Source organism: Aulonocara stuartgranti, assembly GCF_965226115.1.
Source record: "Aulonocara stuartgranti genome assembly, chromosome: 10".
Taxonomy (NCBI): Eukaryota; Metazoa; Chordata; class Actinopteri; order Cichliformes; family Cichlidae; genus Aulonocara; species Aulonocara stuartgranti.
In genome coordinates, this window is record NC_138946.1 from 1,928,387 (window position 1) to 1,948,535 (window position 20,149).

The window sequence follows — 20,149 nt, forward strand, 5'->3', positions numbered from 1 at the left end:
AAAGGGTGTAGTTTGTGGGTGTGATCGCCCGTGTGTACACCTGTGAGCATGGACGCGCTTGTTTTTTGTTTTTTTAAAAGGTTCCTTCATGTAATAATCTGCTAGAGGGTGTGGGGGGGCCACAGCCCCGTCCTCCAGGGCGTGAAGCAGGTGTGGAGGAGATCAAAACTCCAGACATCCAGAGGCCCCCAGAACACAAGAGACCAAGGAAGACCAACAGAGGGGCATCCGCGCCACTGTTCCAGTAAGAGCTGAGGAGAGTCCCAGATGAGGGCTCACTCAGCAGCCGCGGAGCAGAAGCCAGGGGGAGTTGCAGTGACGCGCCTGTGAGCTCCGCCGGCAGCCAGCTGCGCCTGAGTGACCGAGCCCCAGGCCGAGAGGCCGGGGGCACCCCACCTCCGAAGTGGCCCGAGCGAGCCCCAGGCTCCAGGCCCCGATAAGCGGCCGCCAAGGAGTGAGCCGGTGTGTACCTGGACGCCCATCCCCGGACACAAAGATCCACCAACGCACCGATGTCTGAGGGGGTCCGCCACTGGCAGGGGAAGTGGTGGTAGGGGGAGATAGGCCTCCAAACCTTGGAGGGCCTGAGATGTCCCCAGAGAGGTGGCGCCTGACACCCAACCTGACATATAGACACAGACATACAGGCACACACAGATACAAACATCCATTCCCACCCTCATGCTCTCATATGCACTCACTCCACACTCAACCAACGTGGAGACAGACATAAAGAGACGTTGTACACACGATCACACTCCCCAAGCGTACTCTACAAACCGGGTCTAGGTGCCCTCGCCCCTGGAGGGGGGAACTGCACCCAGACCCAGGTGGTGTTTCCCTTTTCCCTGCGGTGGGGGGAGGCAGACCGCCCCGACTCCGCAGCAGCAGGAAGGCTCCACACTCCAGACCGCAGTCGGACGGCCAACTCCTCCTCCTAGCCCCCCTGCTCCAGCAGGTCGCAGAGAACGGGGGTGAGAGAAGACTCCAAACCTCCCTCCACCCGCTCATTGTAGTGTTGATGCATGTGTGTTCTAAGGTGCATTTAAAACCCAGGAGGGCATGGAGCTACCTGCCAGAGAGCAGCAGGTAAGCGCATGGTCCCTCCTGCTAGCCCTCAATGTCTACGTGTATTTAAAATTGAGAGGTGGGCAACGATGCCAGGGGTGGGGTGTACACCCTGATGGTACTTTGGACTCCGTGTATCGTGCCCACCCCCAAGACCCTATATGTATGTGTAATGAGAGTGTGAGTAATGTGAATGTCTAAGTTGTGGGATAAAATTGAGGCAGAGGCAGCCAGAAGGGGACAGAGGGGGGGGGGGGGGGGGGGGGGTAGCCTCCTCTGCACCCTGGTGACATACCCCTACTCCAAGGCCCTGCATGTGTGGGTGGTTGTGGTGGAGCGGGAAGAGGGAGGCAGCTGGAGATGGGGAGGGAAGGAAGGGAGGGGCAAGTGACCCCTCCCTGGGGCCAGCTCCCCCGCTGACCCCAGTAGGCACCCCCATACTCCGCGACCCGCCAGGGAAAGGGGACCCAGGCCCATCCAGACCGGGCCCAGTGCAGCAGCGCCGCCCGGCCCCACAGAGCCCGGGACAGTCCACCCAACCCCACCACAGAGAAAACTGCACCCACCCCACCATCCACTCATCTTCCAAACTACATGAGACAATAGACGCCCAGGCTGAGATCTTCCTCCACCTCTCCTGTATCTCCCCCTCCTGCAGAGGGAGCTCCTGAGGAGAGGAAAGCTCCTGCAAGATGTGACAATCTCCCCCACCAGTTGAAGAGCCCCCCAGGCGGCTCGACGCACCGGCGGCACCCTGCTCCAGGGCTGGGCCCCCATGCACCCACCCGCCCACAACCCCGGCAACACACCAACCAGGACCCAAGCCCCCGAGGCCCAGTCCGGGTCCCAGCCCAGAGACGGAGCGCCCCCAGAACCTCACGCCCATCCCGGACCCACCCAGGGCCAGCCAGGCTACCAGGTCAGTAACCCACGTCCGTCAGCACAGACCCTCCCCTAGCCCCGCTGCACGCAGCCGCGAGGAAACAGTCACCGGAGAGCCAACAGAGCCCCTAACCGGACATGACCGCTACCCCGGGTTGAGCTCCCCAAGGAAGATGCCTCCGGGGAACCCCCCGACGCCCTAAGCCTGTCCCTACCCCCACACCAATCACAACAGTGAAGGCGGGACCAAACTATGACCCCCCACCCCCACTAGGTGATGGAGCTGATCAAAGGAGCCCAGAGCAATTGATCTGATGTGGTGGCAGAGGCTGTATCAAGACTAATGTAATCTAATAGATAATTTCTATATTGGTTAGAATTAAGATTATTTTTATTTTTCCAGTTCATGAGGACTGTTTTCTTGGCTATGCATAGGGCAGTGAAAACCATATGGGCGATATTCTTTTCTGAAGTGACATTATCTAAGCTGCCCAACAAACACACTAAGGGGGAAGTTGGAATGTTACATTTCAGACACTTCGATAAGTCTTCACATATCTCGCGCCAAAACTTCTGAACTGGTGGACAGAACCAAAGAGCGTGGATATAATTGTCCGGTGAATTGGTTTGGCAGTGTGAGCAGTTGTTGGTAGACGTAAAGCCCATCTTGAACATCCGATGACCTGTATAGTGCACTCTATGTAATATTTTGTATTGAATTAATTGAAGACTGGGATTTCTAATTAGATGAAAGGTTTTTAAGCAAATCTGAGACCAGAAGTTTAGGTCTAAGTTAACTGATAAATCCGCTTCCCATTTTGCAATAGGAAGTGATATTGATTCATCTGTTTTAGAAAGCATTCTGTATATTTTGGATAGTAATTTGGGGGGTCTAAGAGTAAGAAATTGAACCACACTTGGTGGTGTTTGTAGTTCAACTTGACCCGGTTTAAATTTCTTTTTTACTATGGATTTAATTTGTTGATATTCTAAAAATCTTTTCTTGTTGATCCCATATTGTGTAACTAGTCCGTCAAATGAAATAAATTCTGTTCCTTCTAGTATATGTTCTAAATATTTGATTCCTTTATCACTCCAATCTGAAAAGTTTATCATATTATTGTTTTGTAATATGTCAGGGTTGTTCCAGATAGGTGTACGTTTGCATGGGATTAATGAAGACGCCGTCAATTTTAGAAACTCCCACCATGCTGTCAGAGAAGAGCTGATGTTGATGCTTTTAAAGCATTCATGTCGTTGGATGTTTGAGCTGATAAATGGTAGGTCTGAGATATCTAGATTATTGCAGAGTGCTTGTTCTACATCTAGCCAAGGTTCATCTAAGAGGGTGTGTTTTAGCCATCCTGAGATAAACTGAAGCCTGTTGGCTAAGAAGTAGTGCTGAAAGTTAGGCAGTTCTAGTCCTCCTTTATCCTTGGTCTTTTGTAGTGTTTTTAAGCTTATACGTGGGGGTTTATTTTTCCAAAGGAATTTGGACATACATGAATCTAGAGATCTGAACCAATCTTGTGGCGGTTTAGTTGGGATCATTGAGAATAAATAATTTATTTTTGGTAAGACCATCATTTTTATAGCGGCAACCCTTCCCATGAGTGATATGGGTAGACATTTCCATCTAGCCAGATCATCTTCTACCTTCTTTAAAAGTGGGATATGGTTTAATTTAGTTAGATCTGCAAGCTTGGGAGAAACATTAATACCTAAATATTTTATATTTCCCGATTGCAGTGGTGTAGAAGAGGAATTATGGAAGGAGCAATTAATCGGTAGGACTGTAGATTTTGACCAGTTAATTGAGTAATCTGATATTCTTGCAAAAGAGTTTATCAATTCAATCACCCCAGAGATATTGGTTTGTGAATTTTGGAGAAAGAGTAACACATCATCCGCATAAAGGCTGATTTTATGTTCCACGTTCTTGCATTTTATGCCCTTAATTACTGAATTCTGTCTAATTGCTGCTGCTAGTGGTTCAATAAAAATTGCAAATAGTGAAGGGGAGAGTGGGCATCCCTGCCTGGTGCCCCTCAAGAGACAGAAGCTGGAGGATGTCTGGTCATTTGTTCTAACACAAGCTGTTGGGGAATTATATAATATTTTTAACCAGTTTATGAAAGAGGATCCAAAACCAAATTTGTGTAAAGTTGCAAATAGAAATTTCCAGTTAACTCTGTCAAATGCTTTTTCTGCGTCTAAAGAGAATATTGTAGTTTCTAGGTTTTTACTGTATGAGTAGTCTATCAAATTAAGTAATCTACGTGTATTTGTTGATGAGTGCCTACCTTTTATGAAACCAGTTTGGTCAGGATGAATTAAGAGGGGGGTTATTTTCTCCAGTCTCTTTGAGAGAGCTTTGCAGATTATTTTAAGGTCTACATTTATAAGGGATATTGGACGATAGCTTGAGGGATATACAGGGTCTTTGCCTGGTTTTAGCAGGAGATTAATGTTTGCAGAATTCATATTTGATGGAAGTCTGCCCTTTTCTTTAATTTCCAACAACGTTCTGTAGAAAACTGGTGCTAGAATCGACCAGAATTCTTTGTAGAATTCTGCAGGAAAGCCATCTGGACCTGGAGCCTTATTATTGTGCATACTTATCAGGGCTTCCTGGAGTTCACCTGGTGTCAGTGGTGAATCCAGTGCCATTGCTTGAGTGTCCAATAATTTTGGAAGAGTTATGTTGTCCAAAAACTGATCAATTTCTTTTTTAGATGGGTTTATTTGTGGTGAATACAACGTTTTATAGAAATCCCTGAAAATGTTGTTTATTTGTATCGGTTCATATAATGTGTTCCCAGATGAATCTTGAACAGCACATATAGTTGTTTTTTCTTTATTTATTTTTAGCTGGTTTGCTAGAAATTGACCGGATTTATTACCATGTTCATAATTTTGTAGGCGTAGTCTTTGTACTAAGAATTTTGTTTTTTTATCAATTATCTCATTTAATTCTAGTTTTGTTTTGCGTATTTTGTTCAATGTTTCCTGATCTTGGTGGGACGCGTAGGCTTCTTCTAGTGATTTGATGTTTTTTTCTAATTCCTGAATATTTTTGTTTTCTTTTTTCTTTTTATGTGATGAGAAAGAAATTATTTTACCTCTCATCACAGCTTTCCCTGCTTCCCATAGAACAGAAGCTGATGTTTCGGGAGTGTCATTATAGTTCAAATATGAAGTCCACTCTTTTTTAAAATATTTAATAAAGTCTTCATCTTTAAGTAGTGATATATTAAATCTCCAGTTTTTTCTTGGCGTAGTATTATTCTTGTGCATTAGTGTTAAAGATACAGGACCATGATCGCTGACAGCTATAGGGTGAATCTCAGTGTCTGAAATGTCGTTCAGCAGTGAGCTGCTGACCAAAAAATAATCCAGACGAGAGTAGGAGTGATGGACATGTGAGAAAAAAGTATATTCCTTACTGGTGGGGTGAAGGGAGCGCCATGCATCGCAAAGACCAAAGTCGCTCATATATTTTTTGATTATATTTGTGGACTGCCAATTACGCTGAGTTCCCGCTGTATTGAGCCTATCCATGTCTTCATTTAGTGGTCCCCATCTTTAAGAAGGGGGACCGAGGGTGTGTTCCAACTACAGGGGGATCCCACTCCTCAGCCTTCCTGGGAAAGTCTATGCCAGGGTGCTGGAAAGGAGGGTTCGTCCGCTAGTCGAACCTCGGTACACGAGGAACAATGCGGTTTTCGTCCTGGTCGCGGAACACTGGACCAGCTCTTTATCCTCTCGAGGATACTTGAGGGTGCATGGGAGTTTGCCCAACCAGTCTACATGTGTAGACTGGTTGGGCAAACCAGGCCTGCCCTTTGTCTCCGGTTCTGTTCATAATTTTTATGGACAGGATTTCTAGGCGCAGCCAAGTGGCGGAGGGCTTTCGCTTTGGTGGCCTCAGACTCTCATCTCTGATTTTTGCGGATGATGTGGTTCTGTTGGCTTCATCGGGTGAGGGCCTCCAGCTCGCACTGGAACGGTTCGCAGCCTAGTGTGAAGCAGCGGGAATGAGGATCAGCACCTCCAAATCTGAGGCCATGGTTCTCAGCCGGAAAAGGGTGGAGTGCCCACTCCGGGTCAGGGATGAGTTCCTGCCCCAAGTGGAGTTCAAGTATCTCGGGGTCTTGTTCGCGAGTGATGGGAGAAGGGAGCCGGAGATCGACAGACGGATTAGGGCTACAGCTGCAGTAATGTGGACGCTGCACCGGTCCGTCGTGGTGAAGAGGGAGCTGAGTGTAAAAGCGAAGCTCTCAATTTACCGGTCGATCTACGTCCCTACCCTCACCTATGGCCACGAGCTGTGGGTAGTGACCGAAAGAACGAGATCGCGGATACAAGCGGCAGAAATGAGCTTCCTCCGAAGGGTGGCTGGCCTCTCCCTTAGAGATAGGGTGAGAAGTTCGGCCATCCGGGAGGGGCTCAGAGTAGAGCAGCTGCTGCTCCACATCGAAAGGAGCCAGCTGAGGTGGTTCGGGCATCTGACAAGGATGCCCCCTGGGCGCCTCCTGGGTGAGGTGTTCCAGGCATGTCCCACCGGGAGGAGGCCCCGGGGCAGACCCAGGACACGCTGGAGAGATTATATCTCTCGGCTGGCCTGGGAACGCCTTGGTGTTCCCTTGGATAAGCTGGAGGAGGTTTGATCTTAGTTTTGTTTTCATTCAAAATAAGAGAATTGCCGACAACCAATCCTTGACCTCTTTCATGCAGTCTAACAAGCAGTACTGTGGCGTGGTTTAAAGCCAGACTGAAATTTGTCAGTAATATTATTTGTGTTTAAGTAGGGCTGTATTTGCAAAAAGACAATTTTCTCTAGTACTTTAGATAAGAACAGGAGTTTGGAGATCAATCTATAGTTTGCATGATCATTCCGGTCAAGGCTGCTTTTCGTCACACGTTTAAAGGCAGTTGGGACACAGCCCACCAGTAATGATAGGTTCATCAAAGATAGAATATAAGGCCCAATTACATCAAAACCATCCTTAATAATGCAGAAAGGGGGGATGTCATGTACAGAATTAAAACTTCTCAAGTGTTCAATTAATCTCTTGAGGGTGGAGAGTGAAATTGGCTCAAACTGATTAAAATTTGACTGACATCTTAAAGTAGGAAGAGGTTTCACCACAGAAGGGTGTAAAGTGAAGCCTTAAGAAATAAAACATTTTCTTGTAAAATGAAAGAGTAGAAAGAGTCATAGGAGGGGCAGCCAGCCTCAATAACTGTACTTCGGAGCTAGAAAAGGTGGGAGAAGGCAATTGTCGGACTGTAAATTTATTTTTAAAAACCGAGGCTAGGCCACCATCCCTCCCAGAGGATCTCGATGAGGTGAAGAAAACACAATCCAGGGGAAGAAGTTTAGAGAAGGAAAAGGACTCACCAGGGCAAATCCAGGTTTATGTCAGGAACAAAGTATCCAACTGCAAGGTGAGAAACAAACCAAACACAAGGAGCTAGAAAAAAAAAAAAAAAAAGCAACACTGGAGCCCGGAGAGCAACAGAACAAAAACAGGCTCACGACAGGCGCAGGCGGCCAGGAAAAACAGTTCACACAAAGTTCAGGGGGGCGGCCCGGAGGCTGACGGCCCAGGAGCCCAGAAAACAGGTCAGGGGGCCGGGCAGGCGGGAGGCACCGGCGGCGACCGAACAGGTCAGGAGGCCGGCCGGGCGGGAGGCACCGCGGGCGACATAGTTCAGGGGACAATAACGTCCAGTCATCGGCCTGGAAAGCGGCTGAACAGGACGTGCAGGATGAGCAGGCCGGACAGGACATGCAGGCCGGACAGGACGTGCAGGCCAGACAGGACGTGCAGGATGAGCAGACCAGACAGGACGTGCAGGCCGGACAGGACGTGCAGGCCGGACAGGACGTGCAGGCCGGACAGGACGTGCAGGACCAGATGGCATGGGGACCTCAGGCGCAGACGAAGCTAGACGGAGCAAGGGAGGACCAGGCGACGCCGAAGGCGAAGACACGGAGGCTGGACCAGGCGACGCAGAGGCTGAAGCTGGACCAGGCGAAGCTGAAGACTCGGAAGCTGGACCAGGCGAAGCTGATGACTCGGAGGCTGGACCAGGCGAAGCTGAAGACTCGGAGGCTGGACCAGACGAGGGCGAAGACTCGGAGGCTGGACCAGACGAGGGCGAAGACTCGGAGGCTGGACCAGAATCAGAATCAGAATCAGAATCAGAATGGGGTTTATTGCCAAATGTTGAGCAGGTTTACAACATTAGGAAATTGCTGCGGTGCTTCAGTGCAAACATGCTGTCATAAATAGCACTTAAATAGACATGGAAAAAAATAAAAGTAGGGATAAGAATTAAAAGTGCTACGTGGAAAGATATGTGCATGAGATATACATGAGATATATACATGAGAATAAGAATTAAGAGTGCTACGTTGAAAGATATATACATGAGTGCAGGTGGTGATCAGTGCCAAACATAGAATGATGCAGTGACACAGCGTAGGGTCATGTGTTAGTGGCGGGTACAGTCATATGGTTATTGTTCATGTGTCCAACAGCAGAGGGGAAGAAACTGTTCTTATGGCGAGAGGTTCTGGTGCGAATGGACCGGAGCCTCCTGCCTGAGGGGAGCAGGTCAAACAGACTGTGTCCAGGGTGAGAAGGGTCAGCTGAGATCCGAGCTGCACGCCCCAGTGTCCTGGAGGTGTACAGGTCCTGCAAAGATGGGAGTCTGCAGCCAATCACCTTCTCAGCAGAGCGCACAACACGCTGCAGTCTCTGTTTGTCCCTGATAGTGGCTCCAGCGTACCACACGGTGATGGAGGAGGTGAGGATGGACTCGATGATTGCAGTGTAGAACTGCATCATCGTCCGTGTTGGCAGGTTGAATTTCTTCAGCTGCCTCAGGAAGTACATCCTCTGCTGGGCTTTCTTGATGACGGAGGTGATGGTGGGCTCCCACTTCAGGTCCTGGGTGATGGTGGTACCCAGGAAGCGGAATGAGTCCACAGAGGTGATGGGGGTGTCAGTCAGGATGATGGGGGGGAGTGGGGCTGTGTGCTTCCTGAAGTCCACAATAATCTCCACTGTCTTCTGGGCATTCAGCACCAGGTTGTTGTGGCTGCACCAGGACACCAGACGTTCAACCTCCCTCCTGTAGGTAGACTCGTCCCCGTCCGAGATGAGTCCAATAACGGTGGTGTCATCTGCAAACTTGATTAGCTTGACAGACTGGTGGGTGGAGGTGCAGCAGTTGGTGTACAGGGAGAAGAGCAGAGGAGAAAGAACACAGCCCTGAGGGGAGCCGGTGCTGATGGTCCGGGAGTCCGAGACATTCTTTCCCAGCCTCACATGCTGCTTCCTGTCCGTCAGGAAGTCAGTGATCCACCGGCAGATGGGATCAGGCACATTCATCTGGGAAAGCTTGTCTCGGAGATGGTCTGGAAGGATGGTGTTGAAGGCAGAGCTGAAGTCCACAAACAGGATCCTGGCGTAGGTTCCTGGGGAGTCCAGATGCTGCAGGATGAAGTGTAGGGCCATGTTGATGGCGTCGTCTACAGACCTGTTGGCTCTATATGCAAACTGCAGGGGGTCCAGGAGGGGGGCCGTGAGGGTCCTGAGATGGGAGAGAACCAGGCGCTCAAAAGACTTCATGACCACAGATGTCAGAGCCACGGGTCTGTAGTCATTTAGTCCAGTGATCCTAGGTTTCTTGGGGACAGGGATTATGGTGGAGGACTTGAAGCAGGCAGGCACATGACATGCCTGCAGTGAGGAGTTGAAAATGCCAGAAAACACTGGGGCCAGCTCGTTTGCACAGTGTCTGAGGGTGGCAGGAGACACACCGTCTGGGCCGGGAGCTTTCCGAGCATTCAGGTTCTTAAACTGCTTCCTCACATCTGCTTCATGACCAGACGAGGGTGGCGCTGCAGGCGACGGCGTGGGAGCCGCAGGTGGTGGCGCTGCAGGCGACAGCGTGGGAGCCACAGGTGGCGGCTGGACGGGCCCCTATGAGGAACACCCCTATGAGGAACACCCAAGGCAGGTGTTCCGCGTCACCGGTGCCCCAGCACCCTCTCCCGGTCCAGGAGGGACATACAGCATTCCGGTAAGGACTCGAGAGGGGTATATGCCATGCTTTGGTGGACACGGGCTGTACGCAGACCCTCGTGCACCAAAGCTTGGTTCGCCCTAGGGCATTGCTGGAGGCAGAACGGGTGGAGGTGAAGTGTGTCCATGGTGATGTTCACTGGTATCCCATAGTGCCGCTGTTATTAAAGTATAAGGGCAAAACGCATAGAGTAACAGCTGCGGTTAGCCCGCGCCTGTCGCATCCCCTAATTCTGGGCACGAATTGACCGGGGTTTCATCATCTGTTAGGGCAGTATGCGGGGATGTGATCACGACCGTTAGTAGCGTGTAGTGTCTGCGCGGCGCTCAGGGGTGACGTGGGGTCGTCCGACGCTGACTCCGGGGAGGGGGAGACAGCGGGTCCTTCATGGGAGGCCCCGCCGGCTCCAGAAATTTCCCCCATGGGTGATTTCCCACTGGAGCAGTCTCGTGATGACACCCTACGCTCAGCCTTTGACCAGGTGATTGAGATTGATGGTCACGTGGTGCGCCCTGAAGTCGTGCGGACCTACCCGCGCTTCATTTTATTAAAAGATAGGTTATATCGAGTGAGTTGTGACACTCCCACGGAGGAGACACACACTCAGTTGTTGGTGCCGCAGGGCCGCCGGGAAATGATTTTCCAGCCGGCTCATTATAACCCCATGGCAGGGCATATGGGATACAAAAAAACTCTGGAGTGAATAACGGCCCGATTTTATTCGCCGGGCATCCGAGCGGATGTGCGCCACTGGTGCGCGTCCTGCCCGGACTGCCAACTTGTTAATCAGCCGGCCATACCAAAAGCGCCTTTGCGCCCACTCCCACTTATAGAGGTCCCATTTGAGCACATTGGCATGGACCTCATCGGGCCATTTCATCGGAGTGCACGCAGCTACCGCTTTGTATTAGTCCTGGTGGATTATGCAACGCGGTACCCGGAAGCAGTCCCGCTGCGCAACATCTCTGCAAAGAGTGTGGCGCAGGCACTGTTTCAGGTCATCTCCCGAGTCGGAATCCCGAAAGAGATACTGACTGACCAGGGCACGTCGTTCATGTCTTGCACACTGCGGGAACTGTACAAATTACTGGGCATTAAATCTATTCAGACCAGCGTCTACCACCCTCAGACAGATGGGCTGGTGGAGCGGTTGAATAAGACTTTAAAATCCATGATTCGTAAGTTCATTACCGAAGATGAACGCAATTGGGATCGCTGGCTAGACCCTCTGTTATTTGCAGTGCGGGAGGTGCCCCAGGCCTCCACGGGATTTTCTCCCTTTGAACTGCTGTTCGGCAGGAAGCCGCGTGGAGTACTCTACCTGATTACAGAAACCTGGGAGGAAGGTCCGAGCCCCGCCAAGAATGAGATTAAGTACGTGTTGGACCTGAGAGCGAAACTCCACACTTTGGGGAGGTTGTCACGGGAGAATTTGCTCCAGGCTCAGCAGCGTCAGCAACGCCTGTATGACAGAGGGGCTAGACTCAGGCAATTTTCACCGGGAGAAAAAGTGCTTGTATTACTCCCTTCTTCTAGCTCAAAGTTGCTCGCCAAGTGGCAAGGACCCTTTGTGGTCACACGGCGAGTTGGGGACGTTGACTACGAGGTCGCTCGGTCGGACAGGGGAGGGGCCAAGCAGATTTATCACCTCAATCTCCTTAAAGAGTGGAGAGAGGCTGAAACCGCTTCTGTGGTAAGCCTGGTTAAGGAGAGAGATGAGTTGGGGCCGGAAGTACCAAATTCCATCATTCCCGCCTCCCTCCCTTGTGATGACCATCTCACACAGACCCAGAGAGCGGACGTTGTCGCGTTACAACAGCGTTTTGCTGATGTGTTCTCCCCCCTGCCCAGCCGAACGTCTCTCATTGAGCATCATTTTGAAACGCAGCCTGGCATGACGGTGTGTTCACGGCCCTACAGGCTTCCTGAGCATAAACGGCAAATTGTTCAGAGGGAATTAGCTGAAATGCTGAAAATGGGAGTGATAGAAGAGTCGCACAGCGCCTGGTGTAGCCCCATCGTTCTTGTGGTGAAGAAGGATGGGTCTATACGGTTCTGTGTCGACTATCGCAAGGTGAATGAAGTGTCACGCTTTGATGCTTATCCCATGCCCCGGGTCGACGAGCTCCTGGATCGGTTGGGCACGGCCCGTTTTTTCACGACACTGGATTTAACCAAGGGCTACTGGCAGATTCCCTTGTCTGCTGAGTCAAAGGAGAAAACGGCCTTCTCCACTCTGTACGGTTTGTACCAATTCGTTACGCTTCCGTTCGGCTTGTTCGGAGCCCCTGCCACCTTTCAGCGCCTCATGGACCGGGTGCTGCGTCCGCACGCTGCATATGCTGCTGCCTACCTGGATGACGTGATCATCCACAGCGACATCTTGGCGGAGCATGTGCAGCGGGTGTCCGCGGTCCTGGAGTACCTGAGGAGGGCGGGGAAGTCTGCAGTTGGACGGAGGGAGGTACAGTATCTGGGGTACCACTTGGGGGGGTGGGCAGGTGCGTCCACAGGTGGAGAAGACGGCAGGTATCGCATCCTGCCCGCGCCCCAAGACTAAAAAGGAGGTGAGATGGTTTCTGGGGCTGGCAGGTTACTACCACCGTTTCGTGCCGGGGTTTGCGCAGCTGACCAGCCCCTTGACCGATCTCACCCGAAAGAGTGCTCCAGATCTGGTTCAGTGGACGGGGCCGTGCCAGGCGGCATTTGTGCAGGTGAAAAAGGCTCTCTGTGGGGAGCCGCTGCTTCACACTCCTAACTTTTCCCTCCCTTTTGTTCTGCAGACTGACGCCTCGAACAGAGGGCTGGGGGCTGTTTTGTCCCAGCAGGTAAGGGGGGCCGACCGTCCCGTTCTTTACATCAGCCGGAAGCTGGCAGAGCGTGAAAGACGGTACAGCACTGTGGAGAAGGAGTGCTTGGCTATCCGGTGGGCGGTCGACTCCCTTCGCTATTACCTCCTGGGGCACTCATTCACCCTCTGCTCGGACCACGCCCCGCTGCAGTAGCTCCACCGCATGAAGGATGCCAACGCCTGGATCACCCAGTGGTATCTGGCTTTACAGCTCTTTAAGTTCAAGGTGGTCCATAGGCCGGGGGCGCAGCTGCAGGGGAGGAGTGGTGCAGTGAGCTCAACGGGGCGGTGCTGGAGACGCAGGTGAGAACAGCTGATGGCGTTTGGACTGATGATGGTTTCCTTCCCTTTTATAGTGAGACGGAGAGGAGCGGAGGGGAGGCTGGAAATCAGCTGAGACCGGAGCTGTCAGATTGTGGTCGGTCATAACATATGTAAACTATAAATAAACGTGGCATCTGGCGACAAACAAATGTGCGTGTGTGTACCTGTGTGAAGTGCATTTCACAGACATATATATTTCTTTTTTAAAATCCACATACATTTTAAGTCATTACATACATTTCCGACTACACATATGGGGAAAAGCCCTACAAAGAAAGAAAAAACAGTATTTACCATCTATTCCTCAACAGATTTAAAAAATAAACTACAAGTGTGAACTCTCATCCTTTATGCTGACTTCCTAATTACCTGGGGGCACCTTAAAAACAGCCAGCCCCTCTCAAGAATTGGGATGGTAAATGGCCTGTATTTGTATAGTGCTTTTACTAGTCCCGCCTAGGGACCCCAAAGCACTTTACACACCCAGTCATCCACCCATTCACACACACATTCACACACTGGTGGAGGCAGCTACAGTTGTAGCCACAGCTGCCCTGGGGCAGACTGACAGAAGCGAGGCTGCCATATCGTGCCATCGGCCCTTCTGACCAACACCAGTAGGCGGTAGGTGAAGTGTCTTGCCCAAGGACACAACGACCGAGACTGTCCGAGCCGGGGCTCGACCGGCAACCTTCCGATTACAAGGCGAACTCCCAACGCTTGAGCCACGGTCGCCCGGGATAGATCATTTGGCAAAAAAAAACAAGCAAAGGGGACCAAACATTGAGGAGCAAATCCTCATTTTCTGCTAAGGCAGCAGCAAATCTTTCATGAGAAATAACTTTAAACAATTCCCTGTACCACAAAGTAACAGTGGGTTTAACGGTTTAACGTTAACCTCCTAGGACCTGGTGTCCACATATGTGGACATCACATTTTGGGTTGTCTAGACCAAAATATCAGGATCAGCACCTCCAAATCTGAGGCCATGGTTCTCAGCCGGAAAAGGGTGGAGTGCCCACTCCGGGTCGGGGATGAGTTCCTGCCCCAAGTGGAGTTCAAGTATCTCGGGGTCTTGTTCGCGAGTGATGGGAGAAGAGAGCCGGAGATCGACAGACGGATTGGGGCTGCAGCTGCAGTAATGCGGACGCTGCACCGGTCCGTTGTGGTGAAGAGGGAGCTGAGTGTAAAAGCGAAGCTCTCAATTTACCGGTCGATCTATGTCCCTACCCTCACCTATGGCCACGAGCTGTGGGTAGTGACCGAAAGAACGAGATCGCGGATACAAGCGGCAGAAATGAGCTTCCTCCGAAGGGTGGCTGGCCTCTCCCTTAGAGATAGGGTGAGAAGTTCGGCCATCCGGGAGGGGCTCAGAGTAGAGCAGCTGCTGCTCCACATCGAAAGGAGCCAGCTGAGGTGGTTCGGGCATCTGACAAGGATGCCCCCTGGGCGCCTCCTGTGTGAGGTGTTCCAGGCATGTCCCACCGGGAGGAGGCCCCGGGGCAGACCCAGGACACGCTGGAGAGATTATATCTCTCGGCTGGCCTGGGAACGCCTTGGTATTCCCCCGGATAAGCTGGAGGAGGTGGCTGGGGAGAGGGAGGTCTGGGCCTCTTTGCTTAGGCTGCTGGCCCCGCGACCCGGCCTCGGATAAAGCGGATGAAGATGGATGGATGGATGGATGGATAGACCAAAATACTAAATTTAGCTCCACAAGGGACTGATATCCACTTACGAGAACATTACACTGCCTCTGTTTTATCAAAATTTAAAACAAATTTCTTCATATGTGGCTCTCGTTTTTCTTAGAAACAAAAATTGGGTAAAAAAAAATCTGGTAATTCTTTGTTTTTACATTCATTGGGTTCCAATCAGCCCAAATATCAAAGAGAAATTAAAAATGCATGCCGTGGAAGAGTTCAGGTCTTAGGAAGTTAACCCAGTTAAGAATAAGAAAACATTTCCGAGCTAACAGCAATATTTTATCACATAATTTACGCTGTGAGTAAGTTAATGTTAATTCTTTTGAAGGTAAACCAAGAATAAAATATCCAGGGTTCTTTTGGATCCAATTCTTAAAGATATTACTCAGATCTTGAGATATAGAACTCCAAAATCTTTTAATTAGTTTGCATTGCCAAAAGTAATGGGAAAAGGTACAAGTTTCTTTTTGACATTTGATACAGACACATCAGGTGTAATCTTATGCAGGCATTAGGAGTTAGGCGGTGTCAAATTTTTTTATTGGGTATCTTGCAAACAGTTGCAAGTAAAAGTAGATCTAGCTATGTTTCCACTCCTCCTCCACATATTGATTATTAAGATCTCTCTCCCATTTATGAATAGCACTCAATGTGCTGCTACTATGAGTATAAAGTAAAGAATAAAAGGCAGAAATAAAATGAGTTCTGTCTTTTTGTTTAATAAGAAAAGTCTCCAAATCTTCATATATAGCTGTTTCTGCAGATTGTGAAATTTCAGAATCAACAAAATGACAAACATGGAGAAAGCCCAAAAAAAATTTCTCTAGGAATATTAAAATTTGAATCCAGTTGCTGAAAGTTCATCAGTGTGTTGTTTAAATACAAATCACCCTTAGCCTGTTGTTATGCCACATATCAAACAGACTGCGAGACATTCCTAGAACAAAGTCTTTGTTTCTCAATAAAGGAGTCAAAAAAATCTTCTCTGCCCAACCTTTTGTGCATTTCCCTCCAAAACCTTATTGTATTATAAATAACTGGGTTATTGTTAATCTCTGTTTGTAATTTCTTTTTGTCACAGACAACTAGGCCCCAAAGTGAAGAAGGTGAAGCAGACCAAGAGTAAAAAAAAAAAGACTGAACTTTATACCCTTTGTGTTCTGAACATGCACGAAAGGTCTGACAGATGGCAGGGTCATTGTATTTTAGCATAAAAATCATACTCTTTAAAAACATTTTCCTTTTAGTTAACATGAGAGAATGAGTAACTATTGATGTACTTTATGCAGTAACTTTATGAATTTAAAGAAAACAATCTTAATGGGGTTTTTTTTACCTCACAAATGAAATGCATTTGGAAATCAACAACTCAAATTTTACTGTACAAGAATCTCACTTAAGATTATCACAATGACATGCCTAATGCCAAATTGCCTTATTATAATGGATTGGTTTTATATAGCACTTTTCAGGGCACCCAAAGCGCATTACAATTCCACAAATTTCCACTATTCATTCACTCTCGCATTCACACACTTATTATTATTCTTTCAGTTTAGGTTCAGTTTCTTACATATACAATACTGAACCAAAATGGTGATATGTGCTGATTTTGTGAACTGTTCCTAATTCACTGTTCCAGTCTGATTTGCCAACATATGCACAGTAGTAAGAACAAAATTGGCTAGTGTGCATGTGTCATAAATGTGAGGGATTTTTCATACAAGCTAATTTTTGCAAGAAAATAAACACATTTTTTTCATGGGGTAAGAAGCTTTTCATGCTGATATTAGTGAATTATTCCCAATGAGTCTTTTGTCACTGGATTAATTAAAGCTCTCTCTCTCCTTTGCAGTATTGTTTTAATTCAGCTGTATTTTAAGCGGCCTGTTTAAGTTCATATAAACATCTCAATCAGATTTAAGTCCAGAGATTGTCTTTTTTGGTTTTAAATGAAAGCTACGGTATAAGTAAGAATACTAAAAATTACTTCCATGCAAAGGTATTCTCTTGGCCTTTAAAATTCATTACATCGGTATAACCGGGTGTTATTGCTGGTTTCATACCATTATGTTCTTTCTTAAATACTAATTATGTATTTAGCTCCAATAAAACTGCACAGTCCTTGTGTCTGTGTTTAACAAAGGCTTACCAGCAGATAGCGAACATTTGCTTTTGTATTTAACGTCATCTAATGTAAATTAAACTTCATGAATGAGACAAAACCACAGATTGGCTTAAGCTTTTATTTTACACAAACATACACACATTTTGAAATGCTGACTAAAGTTTTATACATTAGTTTCTTACAGCAGCAAAAACATTAACTTCCGTCTAATTATGATTAAAATAGCTGTCAGAGATGATCTCCCTTTAGATGTTGAATTTCTATAAAAACAAACAGAAACACATTCTGTTTATGATGCCAAAACCTTCTTGGATACACAAAACTTCAAAAGGGCTTTTTGTAGGTCTTTGGACTGCACACCATAAATAATGGGGTTCAGACTGCCTGGAAATATACCAAACAGAATAGCAGAGATTTTTCTGTACTCTGTGTACTGAGGGAAGCGATGCAGAGTAATAAGTGCCATTCCACTAAGTGTCATAATCAGATAAACAACCAGATGAGTGCTGCAGGTCTTCAACGCTTTACTGTTCAAAGACTTGTTCTTACTGGTCAGACAAACCACTGCAATGCTTGTATAGGAAAGAACTATTGCCCCTATAGAGCCCACATAAAGAGCCACAGTGAAAGTGATACCATAGATGTTGTTAATGACCACACTTTCACAGGAAAGTTTAAACAATGAGGCATTGTCACAGTAGGGGTTTGTGATCAAAGTCCTGCATCGACTCAGTCGTGTGGTCAGACCTAGAAGAATCCCGACCAAAACAAAGGCCACTCCCCAGGCACAAACTGTCAGCTTGATCATCATTTTGTTGGTCATTATGGAAACATAGTGAAAAGGATTACAAATGGCCACATATCTGTCATAGGCCATAATCATGAGAACAGTGTGACTTGTGGTTCCAACCAAGTGCGCAATGTAGGCCTGAACAACACACTGATTATAACTAATGAGGCGCTCAGATGGAGGTCTCATAAGGTCTATAAGCAAACGGGGCACCACGTTAGAGTTTACAAGAATATCATTCAATGGCAAGTTGCAAAAAAGGAGATACATGGGCTGGTGAAGATTCTTGTTCATGACAATCAAAATAGTAATGCCCACATTTATAATCATTATAAACAGGTAGGAGAAAAACAAGAAAAGAAAGGCGGGGTAGAGAGAATCCTTTGAAGTGTTTAAGCCCTCTAACTGGAGGATGTAGCTGTTGTAGGTGTAGTTCTCCATCATCCTGAAAGAACGTTATTTTACACTTACAGATCTTATGAGATAGTAAGTCCATATGATCTTATCAGAAACAATAAAAGTTACAGGAGGAACTTTATAGTAGTGAAAACAATGAGGCTGAGTTATAGAAAAGCTGATGTAAAGCTGTTGGTAGACTAATACATCAACGCACAGCTTGTTTGCCACTGTTCTCCGCTGTCTTATAGGCACAGACTCCCAGAGGGTGTCCACATTGCCTCAGATTTTGAATGATGTAATTGCAATGATAATAAGATCAAAGGTGCTTTGTTCGTGAAAACTCAAGGCAATTCCTTTGTTATCAGGGCCCTTACCAAATAATCCTCCAAGAGAAAGCACACAACACCCACAAATGACCAAAATAGTAGGAACAAGCATTTTACCATTTCAATTCATTCAGATATCTTTTATTTTGACAAGGAATTTCTTTCCATCTTTTCCTTATAATACACGCAGATAGTAGGGCTGCAACGATACACAAAATTCACGGTTCGGTTCGATTCTTTGGTGTCACGGTTCGATATTTTTTCGATACAAAAAAAATGTTCATGCCTTTTTAATTTGTCATTTATTAAAATTATAAATATATATTTTAACTCAAAAGTACAGTTTTTAAATTTAATGTTGCTGAAACAACAAAGTAACAAAATAATAAATCTATCTGATGGAGGAATCACTCATCTTTGGAAAAGAGTTTATTACAGAGAAATGTCTCTTTCCAAAATAAAAGCTATACTATACGCTTCTTCTGGGCTATATTCTCAGCAGCATATTAAACATATCAGGTCCCCATAAGGAGAATCCTGTGCTAACGGCTGTCTAAACGACTCGGGTAAAGTTTGTAGCCTGCTTGTTGTTTTTGTCTGCTTCCACTTGTCTTTGCACTAGGATGCTGTCGGAGTAAATGTGCAGTCATATTCGTTGTGTTCCCACTAGAGCTGTCAGCGTTAATCTGAAATGACGTTAACGCCACAACACGGCAAATCTCCGTTAACAAGCTAACACGGATCGCCCCGTGCATGGGGCTGGACGGCCAACACGTTAACGAGCTAACTGCGCTAACGCACTAGTTCCCACCCATGTAATTGAGCATTACGTGGCACATCCGACATACTGTTTTACTTTTGTCCATGACGCGCTTACCTTCAGGGTCATACCGTCACATGGAAACCAAAATAGTTCCAAACGCCAGAATGAGGGTGGGGGAGGTTCAATTTGCCATGTTGCAACGAGAGCTTAACTTCTGTCTCGTTAGCTTGCCCTGCGCTCAGTGAATCTGCGTTCGACTACTCCGCCTAGGCTGCACTGTCGAGCGCAGATCCACTGAGCGCTCAACACAGACAGCATCGTCAGAAGGAAAGTTGATAAAATAAATTAAAAATTTTGTATTGTTCGATACATATGCGTACCGAACCGAAAGCACTGTATCGAATGGTTCAATATCGATACGAGTATCGTTGCACCCCTAGCATATAGAGTGCAAAAAGCAGTGCTTCAGAAGCAGTTTCAGCAGTGTTGCATTACTCCCTTTTATTTTAGCAATCTGGTACTGACAGAAATGTAATGACTTTAATTCATATTAATAGAATTGGAGAAGTAAATTTGTAATACTGACAACGGATCGAGTTGGCAAAGATCTCATTTATTAAGCCAGGTTTGTCACGGTGGTGGACGGACTCAGGCACAGACTGAGGTATCATGGTTCAACAACACTTTATTAATAACTCCAGTGCGCTATGTACACATGAAGGGGGGGTGGAGAGAAACACCAGGGTCCCGGGGATCAATAGGCCGGGGAAACACACTTCTTCACACTTGCTCCGCTCCTTGTCCAAACACTC

The 20,149-nt window shown here is 47.6% G+C and overlaps 1 protein-coding gene and 1 long non-coding RNA gene across 2 annotated transcripts in view; both read right to left on the reverse strand.

Annotated features, from left to right (window-relative positions):
- LOC309715298 overlaps nucleotides 1-20,149 on the reverse strand; it is a 94,754-nt gene that overhangs the window by 6,657 nt on the left and 67,948 nt on the right. The window lies entirely within an intron of this gene.
- LOC309715248 (olfactory receptor 8G17-like) lies at nucleotides 17,349-18,427 on the reverse strand (the record flags this gene model as incomplete). Its single annotated transcript, XM_082548227.1, has 1 exon — nucleotides 17,349-18,427. The coding sequence occupies exon 1, from the start codon at nucleotides 18,291-18,293 to the stop codon at nucleotides 17,349-17,351; it is 945 nt and encodes a 314-aa protein (XP_082404353.1). The 5' UTR covers nucleotides 18,294-18,427.